This window comes from Bison bison, unplaced genomic scaffold (genome assembly GCF_000754665.1).
Source record: "Bison bison bison isolate TAMUID 2011002044 unplaced genomic scaffold, Bison_UMD1.0 scf7180017864495, whole genome shotgun sequence".
Taxonomy (NCBI): Eukaryota; Metazoa; Chordata; class Mammalia; order Artiodactyla; family Bovidae; genus Bison; species Bison bison.
In genome coordinates, this window is record NW_011495054.1 from 1,066,601 (window position 1) to 1,081,394 (window position 14,794).

The 14,794-nt window shown below is 49.2% G+C and overlaps 1 protein-coding gene across 1 annotated transcript in view; it reads left to right on the plus strand.

Moving 5' to 3' along the window:
- KSR2 (kinase suppressor of ras 2) overlaps nucleotides 1-14,794 on the plus strand; it is a 429,355-nt gene that overhangs the window by 409,541 nt on the left and 5,020 nt on the right. The window contains exons 16-18 of the mRNA XM_010828829.1: nucleotides 7,617-7,713; nucleotides 8,667-8,800; nucleotides 13,056-13,187. Of these exons, the coding sequence (XP_010827131.1) occupies nucleotides 7,617-7,713; nucleotides 8,667-8,800; nucleotides 13,056-13,187 (363 nt within the window). The remainder of the gene's footprint in view (nucleotides 1-7,616; nucleotides 7,714-8,666; nucleotides 8,801-13,055; nucleotides 13,188-14,794) is intronic.

Consider the following 14,794-nt stretch of genomic DNA (forward strand, 5'->3'; position numbering starts at 1 on the left):
CTTCATTCCACCCGGAAAGTTCATCAATTTGCTGGCTTACGTGTTTATCGCCTAAATTCTCCTCATCCCGGCAGGCCCAGATGAAGATGGGCCCGCCTCACTCACTGTATCTGTTACACCTAGAACAGTACCGGGTCCAAATGGCACTCACTAAAGGGACTGTGATTGTGAACTTAATGATCTCTGGGGCTCAGGAAAACAAGATTGGCTTGAATGACAGGTCTCAAAGTGGGGGCCCCAGACCACCTGCGTTATTAATAGCGTCACCTGGCAACTTGTCAGAAAAGCACATTCTCAGGGCTCCCCCTGGACTCTCAGAATCGGAATCTCTTGTGGGTGGGAACAGCCATCTTTGTTTTCCCAAGCCCTTCCGGGGAATTCTCACGCACACTCAAGTTTGTTGGCCACTGCCCCAGTGCTTAAATACCTGTGAGGTCCAGGCAGGTGGTGTCACTGCAGGAAGTGGAGCAGATGTGGCAGAGGAGACCTACGTGCCCTGTCGAGGGACATTCAAATGCAAGACCGAGCCTGCCCAAAAGTCCAACACCCCTTCCTTCCTAAAAGGACCAATTGTTACTTTCATCCAGAGCCCCTTAGAACTTCCCAAAAAAGCCCACAAGCAAAACAAGCCAAGAAAGGTAAAGATACAGGCCCCTGAGAAGGTGTTTTTGTTTGGTTGGATGTGATGTGGATGCTCTGGTGGGGATCCCACACCCAGGAACCCTGGAAGAGGAGGCCTGGCCATAGGAGGCATCACATCTCTCCATCCTTCAGAAGCTTTTGTATGTTGGGAGGACAGTGGCAGCCAAGTAGGCTAGACCTTACCCTCATGGCGTGTACAGTCCAGAGGGAGAGACGGCCCGTAATCAAAGACTCCAGCTGACCCATGTGGAATGGCAACCACAACAAAGGCTGCAAAGATGGAGTGCCCGGTGCCACAGGGGCCGACCTAGCTGGGGAGGCTTCTGAGGCCAGATGGGGAGAGCATCGCAGGCCAAAAAGATGAGCTGGCGGGCAGCGGCCCTGAGCTAGGCCACTGTGGCTGGAGCTCCATGAGCAAAGGGGTGAGTCATCTGCAGGGGCCAGACTCTGCAGGATCTTTGGATGCTGGAAGAGTCAGGTCTGTGTCCACTGTTAGGCAGTGGGGAGCCATTGTAGTGGGGGAGTGACCTGGTCAGCTTTGCATTTTGAAGCTGCCACTCAAAAGTTCTGGATGGAAGATGAATTGGGAGAGGCAGAGTGGCCATGAGGGGCATCATAGTCATCCAGACAGGAGAGAGTTATTATTAGAGGTAATATTAGAATATTATTAGACATAATATTAACATTATTAGGTGTGATGTGAGCCATGTTCAAGGCGTACACATTCTGGCCAGTTGCTGGGCCTAGCACTGCACTTCCGTGATCCCATTTCCCCCTCATACCCTATCTGCGACACTACTTACTACCGCTGAGTAAGTCAGTTGCTGCAGTAAGATTACCATGAACTCAGTGGCTTGAAACAACAAAAACATATAGCTCTGAAGGTTGGAAGTCCAAAATGGGTCTCACAGGGTTATTACAATCAGGGCTTGGACAGAGCCGCATTCTGTTCGGGGAGGGGAGTCCTTGGGGAGAACCCACACCTTGCTTTTTCCAGCTTCTCTTGGCTGCCTGCATCCCTTGGCTTGCAGCCGCTTCTCCATCCCCACAGCCAGCAAAGACTGGTTGATTCCTTCTCACATCACATCACTCAGCCTCCTCTACCGTCCTCGTCCTCCGATCTCCCTCTGCCTCTCCTTTGCCTCCTGGTTCACTTGCCACCTTCCCTCGCTCAACTGTTGCCTTCCTTTTACAAGGACCCTTGTGATGACATGTTGGGCCCACCCTGATCCTCCAGGGTAGTCTCCCCACCTCAAGAACCTTAATCTAATCACAGCTACAGAATCCCTTTTGCGCGTAAATATTCTTTCTGCATACATGCTCCGTAGTGTCTGACTCTGCGACTCCATGGACTGGAGTCTGCCAGGCTCCTCTGTCCATGGAATTTTCCGGGCAGGAATACTGGAGTGGGTTGCCATTTCCTTCCCCAGGGGATCTTGGCCCAGGGATCTAACCCCTGACACCTGCATCTGCCATGTCTCCTGCATCGGCAGGTGGATTCTTTACCACTGCGCCACCAGGGAAGCCTGTGGATGTCTTTGGGGGACTGTTACTGAGTTGACCGCAGTTACCGATGGGAGCACAGGTGAGCCACAGTGAGTCCCCAGGGCGTGTGGGCTTAGAGCGGGCAGAGTTGGGCTGGGAGCCGGTCTGTCAGTCTTCAGAGGAGGTTGCCCCCCGCCCCCACTCCCCACCATTCACACTGGCCTGGCTCCCTGGCTTTGACGGTGAGGAGTTTGTGGGAGAGAAAGGAAACAGCTGCTATGGCGTTCAGATTTCTTTCCCAGCCACTGTTTTGGCAGAATGAGCCAGTTTGAACAGAGGCCCTTGGAGAGAAACCCACTAGATGGTTTTATCTGATCGGTTTTGACAAGCCTCTTTTAGGCCGATTTACAATAAAAATCTTACACTTGCTGCACCAAAGGTTTACTGTGTCACCTGGGATGTGGGATCAAAGACAGCCTTTTATGAGCTGCCTGGGGCCAGGGCTGGGAGGGACAGTGACCTGTAGATAAGATGGGAAATTCCCAGTCCATGCTCCTCTTCTCAGAAGAATAGGATCTTTGTTGCAGAGAGAGATGCTGTGTGTACACTAGCTCTTGAGGATACGCCCCAGAAGCTAGAGAGGTTCTAAATATATCTGTAAGCCACCAAAACACCTTCTCTTGACCTCCAGACTAACTCTGCTACTGAGGGCAGTGGACCCCATTAATCTTCATTGCTATCGTGGATGTTCGTAGTGATATTACAGCCACCATTTACTGAGGGCCTATGATATGTTGGAGTCTGAAAAAAATTGTTAAGGTGGGAGTTAACTCCCCATCAATTGCTAAAAGATAGGAGTTAAGAACATAAACCCTGGAGGCAGCCTGCTTGGGTTCAAATCCCAGGTCAGCTTCACCTCTCCGAGCCTCATCTGTAGAAATGGGGCTGATCCTGAACTCGGTGAAGTCAAAGATGCCATCGACTAGAACATGTGCCATTTCTTCCATGTACCCCAGAAAAAGGCAGTGCCCGTAAAACTGTCACCTGTCCATGAATGCAAAACGCATTCTGATTTCAGAGATGCTCGTTACAATGTGAGGAAATGCCCATTGAAAGCAGTGAAACACCAAGAGAGTGCCCACCTCCTGGGTTCTAGGCTTAGACTGGCGCTGGGCACATATAAAGGGCTCGGCCTGTGTTAGCTGGTATTGTTACTATTATCCCCATTTTACACATGAGGAGGCCGAGTTTGAAGTCACTTCCCCAGGTCACCCAACAAGCAGTAAAGGGTAGAGTTGGAATTTGGATTCCCTCAGCCCTGTGTCTCTTGCATGGCCCCCGAATCATGTCCAGCACCTGGCACCCGCACCGTGGATGCCGTGGCTGTGTCCCTGACACAGGTCCTCTGCCCCTCTGGGTGTCTGTAAGAGGTGGGTGACAGCGTGGACCCTGCAGGGATGCTGAGAGGATGCTGGGGTGAGTTAGGTTCCACACGTGCTCAGAAAACCATCCCATCCTCCCTTCCCTTCCCCACCGCGCATCCACCAGTGGCTTTTAGGGCACTGGCATTAGCCACAGAAATCCCATGCTCAGAGCAGTTGCCGCGGATACTTGGACCGACCTGCCTGGACTATTGGAGCCTCAGCCACTCGTGCGCCTGCCCAGTGCCTGTTCTGCTCAGAGCTCAGCCCTCACCCCACACCTGCTCTCACTCAGCCACGTATACACACCTGAGCAGGCTCAGCCCTGCACGCTGCCCCCCTTTCCCCTGCAGGTACTGTCCCTCTGGACTGTGTGAAACATTTAGAAACGGATACCAGGGGTGTCGATATTGGCTGGGATTTTGTTTCAACACCATGTATTAATGGTTCATCCTTTCCTCACTGATTTTTAATTTACTTTTAATTGGAGGATAATTGCTTTACAATATTGTGTTGGTCTCTGCCATACATCAACATGAATCAGCCATAGGTATCCATATGTCCCCTCCTTCTTGAATCTCCCTCCCACCTCCTGCCCCATCCTACCCCTCTTGGTTGTCACAGAGTACCTGATTTGACCTCCCTGTGTCATACAGCAAGTTCCTACTGGCTATCTGTTTTATATATGGTAATGTGTATGTTTCCATACTACTCTCTCAATTCATCCCACCCTCTCCTTCCCCCGCTGTATCCAGCAGTCTGTTCTCTGTGTCTGTGTTTCCACTGCTGCCCTGCAAATAGGTTCATCAGTGCCATCTTTCTAGATTCCATATAAATGTGTTAATATACGACATTTGTTTTCCTCTTTCTGACTTTCTTCACTCTGTATAATAGGCTATCGGTTCATCTACCTCATTAGAACTGATTCAAATGTGTTCTTTTTCATGGCTGAGTAATATTCCATTGTGTGTATGTACCACAACTTCCTTATCCATTCACCTGTTGATAGACATCGAGGTTGCTTCCACGTCTTAACTATTGTAAATAGTGCTGCAGCGAACATTAGGGTACATGTGTTTCTTTCAATTTTGGTTTTCTTAGGGGTATATGCCCAGTAATCACGGATTTTTTTTTAAGTATATATTTTTGGAAGGATAATGTATCTATCACAGTGTTCATATCCTAAGAGGACGGCCTGATGGATTTTCACTAAACACACATCCGTATAACCAACATCCACAGCAAAATATGGCGCATCACCTGCCCCCAGCACCCTCACGCCCTTTCCAGCCTCCCCATGAAAGGTCACCGCTGTGCTAACTTGTAGCACATAAACCAGTTTTGTCTGCTTTTGGACTTCATGTAAATGGAATCATTCAGTGTTTGTGTGGCTTCTTTTGCTCAGCATTTGTTTAGAACTTCATGCCTTTTGCAGTTAGCAATAATTTGCTTATTAATAATCCAGTATGAATGTATTTTGTTACATGGATGTATCATCATTTTTCTGTTGGTGGACATGTGGGTAGGTTCCAGTTTGGGGCTAATATGAATGGATTGCTATTAACATTCTAGAATATTCTAGTACATTCTGGTACATGTCTGTAGGTCAGTGTGAGTATGCATGCCTCCTGGGTACATGCTTAGGGAAGGAATTGCTGGTCCTGAGTTATTTGTATATTTCGCTTTAGTGGATGTGCCAAGCTGTGATCTTACCAATTGATATCCTACCAGCCTGTGTGTGAATGTGTGTGTGTGTGTGTGTGTGTGTGTGTCCAGGGGGCTCCAGATGCCATAGGTGGTGTGTGTGTGTGTCCACGGGGCTCCAGATGCCCTAAGGTGGAAGGAGAAGCACAGACTTCAGCAGCTGCTGCTGGAAAGGAGGATGTGAGCAGGGGAAAGGAGACAGGGATGGACATTTGAACCCTGCAACTTCTACACAATCACTCTGAGAGTCTAGGAGTCTTGGAGCCTGTTGCAATTGTTCACCATGCTGTCTACAGTGGGAACATATAATATTTCTTCTGGGCTCTGGCGGATAATCAGCGTAGGTGACTATTCAGGAACAGCGTCTCTGGGCGAGGGAATCCACCCACGGTCTCCACCATCCTGAATACTTAAATGTCACTTCGGTCTAACTGGCTGTGCAGCCCACTCCCCGCTCCTCCACCTCGCCTCCAGCAGCCACAGCAAATGCACTACCCAGCAAGAGGGGACAGCCCTGAGTCACCATGGCTGTCACCCGCTGACAAACTGGGCAGCCTTGGACAGCAGAATCAGCCTGTCTGTGAGTCAGCTACCCTGGGAATCTCACTTCAAGCAGGTGAAGAAACCAACCTTAGTCAAAGATCATGAGTGATTATAGGTAGCATGATGAGCAAGTGGACAGATGGGTAGATAATACGTGGACAGACCAATGCGACGTGTGTATAAATATATAATTCTTATATATATTTGCACACAAGTATGTGTGTGTATGTTCACCGTTTTATTGATCATTTACCACCTCTCGTAATAGCCAGCATTTCAGGAATAGTGACTGTATTGGGCATGGAGAATTGCCTACACCCTGACACACCCGATTTTATATGATTCTCCTAAGTAAGCTGATAAAAGCAAAATCTGTATTGACCCCATTTTACAGATAATGAAACTGAGGCTCAGAGAGGTTAACTCTCCTGCTCAGGGTCACAGCCACTGACAGACATACCACGGTTCCAACCCAATCTGACACTAGGCCCCTGTTCTCATTGGTGGACACCAGTGAGAGAGATCTTCTCTTATTCAGTCCTCTACTAACTTTGTGGCTAGGTCTCCTTAGATCCTTCGATAGATGAGGAACCTGAGGCCCAGAGAGGTTAGGTAGCCCACTGAAAGACACAAGACACATGGTAGGTGAAGAGCAGAGCCCTTCTGACACCAAAGTTCTGGCTATAACCACAGGATCTCAGCTGATTCTAGCCCACAGCAGGGCTTGGTAACTACTAAAGGAATGAATACGAAGCCAAGAACATTTTAGCAGTCAAGTCACAGATTAAAAGAAAAAGTCATGCCATCATTTTGACACAGAAAATGAACGTTCCTAGTGTCCTTCCTTCTTCTTCCAGCCAGTAGTGGATGCAGTGAGTGAGACATGGTCCTAGGGGTGGGGATGCCATGGGGAATCTAGAACTCATTCATTCTCTCATTCATTTGGTGACTGTTCATCGAGTGTGTGGTCTGTGTGCATCAGGAATCGTGCTCATTGCAGAGGAAACGGATGGATAAACATGCTGGCGATTAAATGAGGTGTTACTGTCACTGTATAATGTCCTTTTTCATCTTGTCACTCATCTTGAACCGCTGGTCCTCAAAATGAACTCAATGAGGCTGCAAATAGTTTGAAAATCCTCTGTCCAGACAGGCATCTGGTTTGGGGGAGTGTTACTGGTGTTTACACACCCCTGTCCAAAGGCTTGAATACATCATTCACGTAGTACACATCAGCGATGGCTTTGCTGGTCTTTCGTCACTGTCCCCACACACCAGTGGCTCCTGGCAAGTGATGGCAACTGGGATGAGGGGCCAGCAGAGTGCCGTCTGAGTGCTGCCTGTGGACTGCCACACACAAGTTATCGGTTTCGAGCAGATTTTCACCTGTGAGAGCCTGGGTTAGACAGTACGTGGCATTCCTGCTTCTGGGCTAGGCTAGACTCTGAAGGTATCCTTGGATGCCGAGGCGGGCAGGGGGAAGCTGGTGAAGATCCTGAAGAACCCCAAAGGACTTGCTCCCAGACCTGCATCCCAGAACCAGAATCAAGGTCCAGTAGCAGGCTTAATATCTCAGGGGCATAATAGTGGTGTGTCCACACACGCCCCACTCTATGCATCACTTTTTGTGTGTGTGCCGCACAGCTTGCAAGATCTTTATTCCCCAACCAGGGGTGAAACCTGGGCCCTGGCAGTGAAAGCGCCAAGTCCTAACCCCTGGGCCACTTGAGAATTCCCTCTGTGTGTCGCTTTTAATAGCTGTTGTGGGTGGCCCTTATCTTAACAACTGCCAACCATGAATTTTGTTCTTTTGCTTTCCAGCCTCTGTAAGGGCCGGACACTCTACTCTGTGGTGAGAGACGCCAAGATCGTCTTGGATGTCAACAAAACGAGACAGATTGCCCAAGAAATTGTGAAGGTACTGTAGGGTCTGGGGCCTCCTCCCTGAACCTCAGAAAGACCTTGCCCCATCCTGAGACTCATGGTCTAGCTTCAGACCAACAGTTTGGGCTTAAAAGCAATTAAACTTCACCTGAATGATACCAGGTGTCATGTGTGTGTAACAATTGCTAAAACAACCATTAGAGACGGTCAACCAATGTTTGGTTTCCTTCTGGTGTCCCGTCGTCAGGATAATTGGGTGTGTGCAGGGACCAAGGGGCTCTTCTCATGACTAGAATTCCTTACCCCCTGAATCCTTGAATTCCCATGAGTGTAAACCATCTCTCTCCATAGCTGCTGGGGAACTATCAAATTGTTGGGTGGTGTTTGGGATTAGAACAAACGAGAACATCCTGTGTTTTCTGGGTACCTCGTGACTCCGTTATATTCAGGTTTTTATTCTCCATTGGATGTGTTAGGACTGAACTTCAAAAAAGAAATAAAACTGTGACTGCTCATTAAGGCAAAAATAGAAATGTAGATATTTCACCCTTGAGCCTGACCTCCCATAAGCCTTTCTCCATGTTCTTGATTATTGCCTCATGATACGTCTCTTGAGGAACACAAGTGAATTTCTGCAGTGGTGTGGAATAAGATCTGAGGGGTTCCTTTCTCTTGGGGGCCCTCTTTTCAGATTTGGCCCTGCCCCTTTCCCTCGGGGGAGATCTTCCCTTGCTTCTTTTTCAGGAAGCAGAAGCACTTAGATAGAGATGGTTTTGCTATGATCTGAGGCTGGTGGCAGATTTCTGCCTTGGGGACCCTGCCTGTTCCCACTTGCCATGCCTTCTCCACCCTACTTGCAAGCCTGGGTGTCTGGACCCCAGGCCTACAGCTGTTCAGCATGTGTGGCCTCAGTGGAAAGGCAGCGCGTGTGAACCGTGAGCCCAGGCCAGGCTACAGTGAGCACAGAGGTGTCCTTGTCTCCTGCAGGGCATGGGCTATCTCCACGCCAAGGGGATCCTGCACAAGGACCTCAAGTCCAAGAATGTCTTCTACGACAACGGCAAAGTGGTGATCACAGACTTCGGGCTCTTCAGCATTTCTGGGGTGCTGCAGGCTGGCAGGTGAGCGCTGGTTGGAAGGGCCCTGAGGGGTTCTCGAGAGGTGATGGTCAGGGGATGGGAAGTCACCCAAATGGCCTTAGTGACCTAGACGTGATGCTGGACCTGAGATTGTTTAACCAAGGGGCGAGGCTCTGAGTCCTATGGGGCCTGTCTTGGAAGTGGTGCCTTTGAATGGGCACAGAGCTTCCTTCAGTCCTGCAATGCCCTTGCCCTTGAATTTCACCTGAGGACTCTCTCCTTCCTCCAAGCACGCACATGGAAGTTGGACTCACCCAAGCACCCTTGCTCAGTTTTCATATGAATTCCTTCATTTCAGTGCAGCTGGAGTGTAGTTGAGAGCAAGAGATTTGAAGTCAGACCCACCCAGGGCCTAGTGTGGCTTGGCCACTCATTAACTGTGCCTCCACGTTCCTGCAAGGAAGATGATGGGTATGATGGTGCCTACCTTAGGGTCTTTATGAGCGTAGAATAAGATAGCACACAGCGAGCGTCCAGCACAGCGCCTGGAGCGCATCAAGCAGTATAAACAATAGCCACTGTGGAGCTGTTCTAATTAGTATGAATTTGCATACACCTCCCCAGTATCACCCAGGAGGATCATTAACTATCGTTAAGTAATTAAAGCTCAGCCACCACTCACCCTGGAGCAGGCTGCCTTGAGCTGACCAGTGAAGAAACAGCCGGGATCCTGAATAAACAACCCTTAATTCCGAAGGTCTGCCCTTTGTAACTTTTAATTTGGAGAGTTGTGCTCGCGCGTGCACACACACACACACACTGTAAACCCAGTGTGTTTCCTCTAATCACGCCTCTATAACAAATGGTGTGCCTCTCCAGAAAGACAGCTTTGCACCCCCCTCCAGGCTTCTCTATTTGTACTCCTGTTTCAGCTGATTTGGGGAATCTCTGATCTCTTTGAGGTATGCCCCAGGAGCCCCAATACTCCTCCCGGCACAGTGAATTTTCTTCATGCTCTATAATACTTTGAATCTCGGTCAGACCATCTGAAATTTGGCAAAACCTAATCTTGTTGTTCTTTGCGATGCAGTTAACAATGAGAAGCTTAAGGGTTTGTTTGTTCTCAGATATTACTTCACCCAAAGAGATTCATCTTCCAAAATGATCTATAGTCCCTAAGATAAGAAAATAAGGAGACAGGAGATTAATAGATAGATGGAGAGGGTCATCAAGGCAGAACCCAAGAAGCCAGGTGCTCACTGAGGTTGCAGTTTCCTGGTTGGGGAATAGCTGCTTCCATCACCCCAAGGTCAAGGGCAGAGAAAGCAGTTGGTGATGTCATTATGAACCTAAGTACTGTGTGTCAAGACATGAAGAGGCTCAGCAGGTGTCTCTTTAAACCTAGTTCAAGGCTCTTAAAAAAAATCGGATTCTTCCCTCCTGGTGGCAGGTCCACACTCATCCTCCTGGCCAGTGGCTTTTCCCCCAAGTTGGGGAAAGCAGGGCAGGGCCTCTGCTTCTTTTCCCATTAGATTCATGGTTTTCCAAAGCCATAGACTGAAGAAAAAGCACAGGGAAATGGAATGACCTTCAGCTTATTCATGGAGGCCCCATGTTAACCAGGAAGAGAAGTCAAATCAAGGGCAAGATGGCTTCTGGCCTTGTCCCCCAGATAGCACCCTGCCCCAACCGTGCCCCAGTCTGGTTGTCAATGCAAACCCAGTTAGTATCACAGGAGGCCAGGGAACCCTCAGTAACACCTCCCCACCAGAGACCCACATCACCTGGCTACCCAGAAGGAGCCATCAGTGACTTCCTGTGCTTTTTTTTTGTTGCTGGGGAAATAGGACTCAATTCAGAACTCTGCTCCCAAATGGTGCCGTTTGGGAATTCTTGTAGGATTGTGGTTAGGAGTCTAGTCGCTGGAGTTTTAAAGACTAGCAATCAAACAGATCTTAGTTCTTTCACTTTTTATCTCCGTGGCTTTGCGAGGGTCACTTAAGCTTTTGGAGCTTCCCAGGTGGTTCAGTGGTAAAGAATCTGCCTGCCAGTACCAGAGACACGGCTTTGATCCCTGGGTGGGGAAGATCCCCTGGAGAAGGAAATGGCAACCCACTCCAGTATTCTTGTCTGGGGAATCCCATGGACAAACTTGCCTGGAGGGCTGCAGTCTATGGGGTCGCCAAGAGTCGGATACAATTTAGCAGCTGAGCACACGCACACACTTAAACATTTTTGAGGCGATTTCCTCACCCACAGAACAGCAGTGATCCCCAGTTGATTGTGGGCGCCTGAGAATTAAATGGGCTGGAACTCCTGGTATACAGTAGGCACTCAGCAGGAGCTACTTGCCTTCCTGCCCTTCCCTCAGTTAGACCTTGGGGCATCCACAGGACTCCGTGCCCAGAAAGGGGAGATCAGCCGGGCCTGGGGCAAGGGTGAGTCACAGTAACAGTGAGCACATTCTGGACATCCAAACAGACGCCAGGGCTTCCCTGAGCCCATCCCCAGCACTGCCTTGTCTACAGCTGTTCTGCCGTCATCCAGAAAAGGTGTCATTTAAGATGCCAGTGCTATCGTGCCAACCACCTATAGTGATACTCATAATGAAGACAATTTGGGTTGGTCACTGATAGGCCCATTACCAGGGGAACAGGACACCCCAGGGTGTCTGTGCCAGGCCTGGGTCCCAGCCCCCTGCCAGGCATGTGCCTACATCCACCCCAGGATGATGGTTATCAAGTGACCCAGCCTTACAGTTCCAAAGCTCCACTGCCTCAGCAAGTCAGGAGGAGGCAGAAGGGGCTGTTGAGTAAGATGGGAACTGGCAGGTTTGTCCTTCTGGCAGCAGCATCCCACCCCACACAGCCTGGGCATGCCAGGAGAAGGGCGGCTGGCCCAGGACACGACCCCTCTCTTGGATGACATTCTTACTTTGGACTCTAACCTCCATTCCGTTTCTGTGTCCTCAAGGCGCAAAAACATCCACAGGGAATAATGATGTCCAGGAATCGTGTAGCCCTGGCAGCTGACCCAACCCTTCTCCTTTTCATTCTTGCGCCAGTCATCTGAAGTCCAAGTTCATGTGTTCATTTCACAGATGGGAAAGTGGAGACTCAGGTCTGTTCAAGGACACACAGCTAGTAAGCAACAGATGGGTCCTTAAACCCCCGCAGGTGTCCCCGATTCTAGAAGCAAGAACTCATTGGACCCTGCAAACTCATGGTTGGTTTGTTTTTTTAATGAATGGATTTGAGTCCTATTTTCTAGCAGAGAATGTGTTCTATCAGGTCAACCTATACACATGTTCCCAACTGAGGTCCAAGGAGAGGCTGCCATGCAGTCTTGCTTTGGCTCTCACTTGGAGATGACCAGGGCACGGACACAGGAGTAGGTGGTGCAGTGCAGGGCAAGAAGCTCCAACTCTCGGGCCAGTTGGATGGGTTTTGCAACTCTGCCTCCCTGGTAGAAGGGCAGCCTCAGAGCAAGTCACTTAATACTTCTGAGCCCCATTTTCTCTTGTGCAAAATAAACTAGACTAGGATGAGTGAGTTGTTTTTAGGATTTAAGATTAATGTATATGAGACACATGCATGCAAGTGTATATATTGTATATCTCCTCCAGGAGTATTAGTCAGTTCAGTCTCTCAGTCATGTCCAACTCTTTGTGACCCCATGGACTGCAGCACGCCAGGCTTCCCTGTCAATCACCAACTCCTGGAGCTTGCTCAAATTCATGTCCATTGAGTCGGTGATGCTATCCAACCATCTCATCCTGTCGCCCCCTTCTCCTCCTGCCTTCAGTCTTTCCAAGCATCACAGTCTTTTCTAGTGAGTCAGCTCTTCGCATCAGGTGGCCAAAGTATTGGAGCTTCAGCTTCAGCATCAGTCCTTTCAATGAATATTCTGGACTGATTTTCTTTAGGATTGACTGGTTTGCTCTCAGTATTCACTACTAATCCAGTGTTTACTGAGGCTCCATATAGAACATAAGTGCCATGAATAACGAGGACCAGCTCTATTTGTTCGATGAGGATGGAGGAGGGGGCGCCTCAGTGTCGAAGGAACAGGATGACCGTTTGGGTGTTGAACGTCTCTCTCCAGACCATCCTGTCTTGTACCTCCCACTGGGTTTTGGCCTCAAGTACAAGGTCAGGCAGTGCCTTATGGGGAGCATAGAGCAGGGGAGAAACAGAAGGAAGCCAGCAGAGATGGTCCAGGGACTTGCAGTCAGAGATGGAAGACCAGTCCTCTCTGGGCTGTGAAACAGGGCTCACCCTGTGCTTCACTTCTTCAGGCGTGATGACAAGCTGCGTATCCAGAACGGCTGGCTGTGCCACTTGGCTCCAGAGATCATCCGCCAGCTGTCTCCCGACACAGAGGAGGACAAGCTCCCCTTCTCCAAACACTCAGACGTCTTTGCACTCGGGTAGGTGGCCCAACCCAGGCTCTTCAGAGGCCCGGCCTGGGCAGAGGGGCACTTCCCTTTTGGAAGGAGCAAGGCGTCTGTCTGAAGATTTCTGGGTGAAATTATGGAGGGAGGGGTCTGAGTGGGCTGTAGTAGAGAGACTATAGCAAACCTCCATGCCTGGTTTCTAACTGATGATGCAAACATGGCAAATTGCCTGACTCACTCATTCATTCATTCATGCAATAGCTTTGTATTGGGTGCTTAGTATTAATGAACTGTCAAAAACTTAGTGGCTTAAAAAGACATTTATGATCTCAAGTTTCTATAGCCAGGAGTTTGGGCGCGGTTCTGAGCTGGCTCAGCATCTCACATGAGGTCACAGTCAAGATGTTGACCAGGGCTGCAGTCTCATCTGATGGTTTGACAGCTGAGGATCTGTTACCAAGGTGACCACTCACATGGCTGTTGGCAGGAGGCCTCAGGTCCTCACCACACAGGCCTTTCCACAGGCTCGGTGGCAAGAAGCTGCACTGCCTTTATGACCTGGTCATAGAAATTATATATAGTCACTTCTACCATACTCTGTTAGAACCAAGTCAGTAAATCAAAGTGAAGAGAATTAAGCTCTACTTTTTTTATAAAACGGAGTATCAATTTGTAGATGTTTTAAAACCACCATAGGTTCCCTATTCTCTCTTGTCTAATGGAAGACAGACAAGGAAACAGTTGTTTTTACAAAATTCCACGATAAATGCTATGCTGAGGATAAGCACAGGACTGTGGGAAGAAAGGAGGAACTAAATCCAGTCTGGGAGATCAGAGAGGGCTTCCTGGAGGAGGGGACTCCTGAGCCTGTGTTAAAGATTGAGTACAAGTGGTCCAGGTGAGGGCAAGGTCACGTGTTCCAGTGAAAAGGAACACGGGTGACGAGGAACAAATTGCCCACCATGGAGGAACACACTGGAGAGCAGGGGGGGGGTGGAAAGAGAGCCGATGGATGAAGAATCAGGGGAGAAAATGAGACTAAGGTGGTGAGATGAAAGCCTAGAGCGGAAAGAAGGCACGCTGCAGGGACTTAGAGGCTGAGTTAAGCAGTTTCCATCTTCAGTGCACGAGGGAGCCACTGATGGTCGTTAAACAGGAGAATGACATAATCACATGTTGAGTTTTAGAACAATCTCTACTGTGTCAAAAAAACAGAAAAGAGGAGGACAAATGGGGCCAGGTGACCAGTGCAGGGGGAGACCCTGAAATTCTGCACTGAATCAGTGCCAGGGGAATGAAAACTGGGATTGGACATAAGAAGCAGGATTTGGGGAGTGGAAGTGATAGGGCTTGACTGTTGGTTTAAATGTGGGTGGTGCCAATATCTTCCTGAAACAGCTGGGTGGAGAGTAGTGTCTTTTGCCAAAGTAGAGACCCTGCCTGGGGGTGGGGGTTGGGGGTGGGGTGTACCAGGAAGGCAAAGAGAGCAGATCTGGACACAGTGAGTTTGAGCCACCTTAGAGTCAGCCCATAGAAGCGACCAGAAAGCAGCTGAATCTACATATTAAGTCTGAAGATGAAGAGCGTAGGACACATCAGCAAAGACAGAGTAACTGCAGCCATGGGAGAAAATGAGTTGT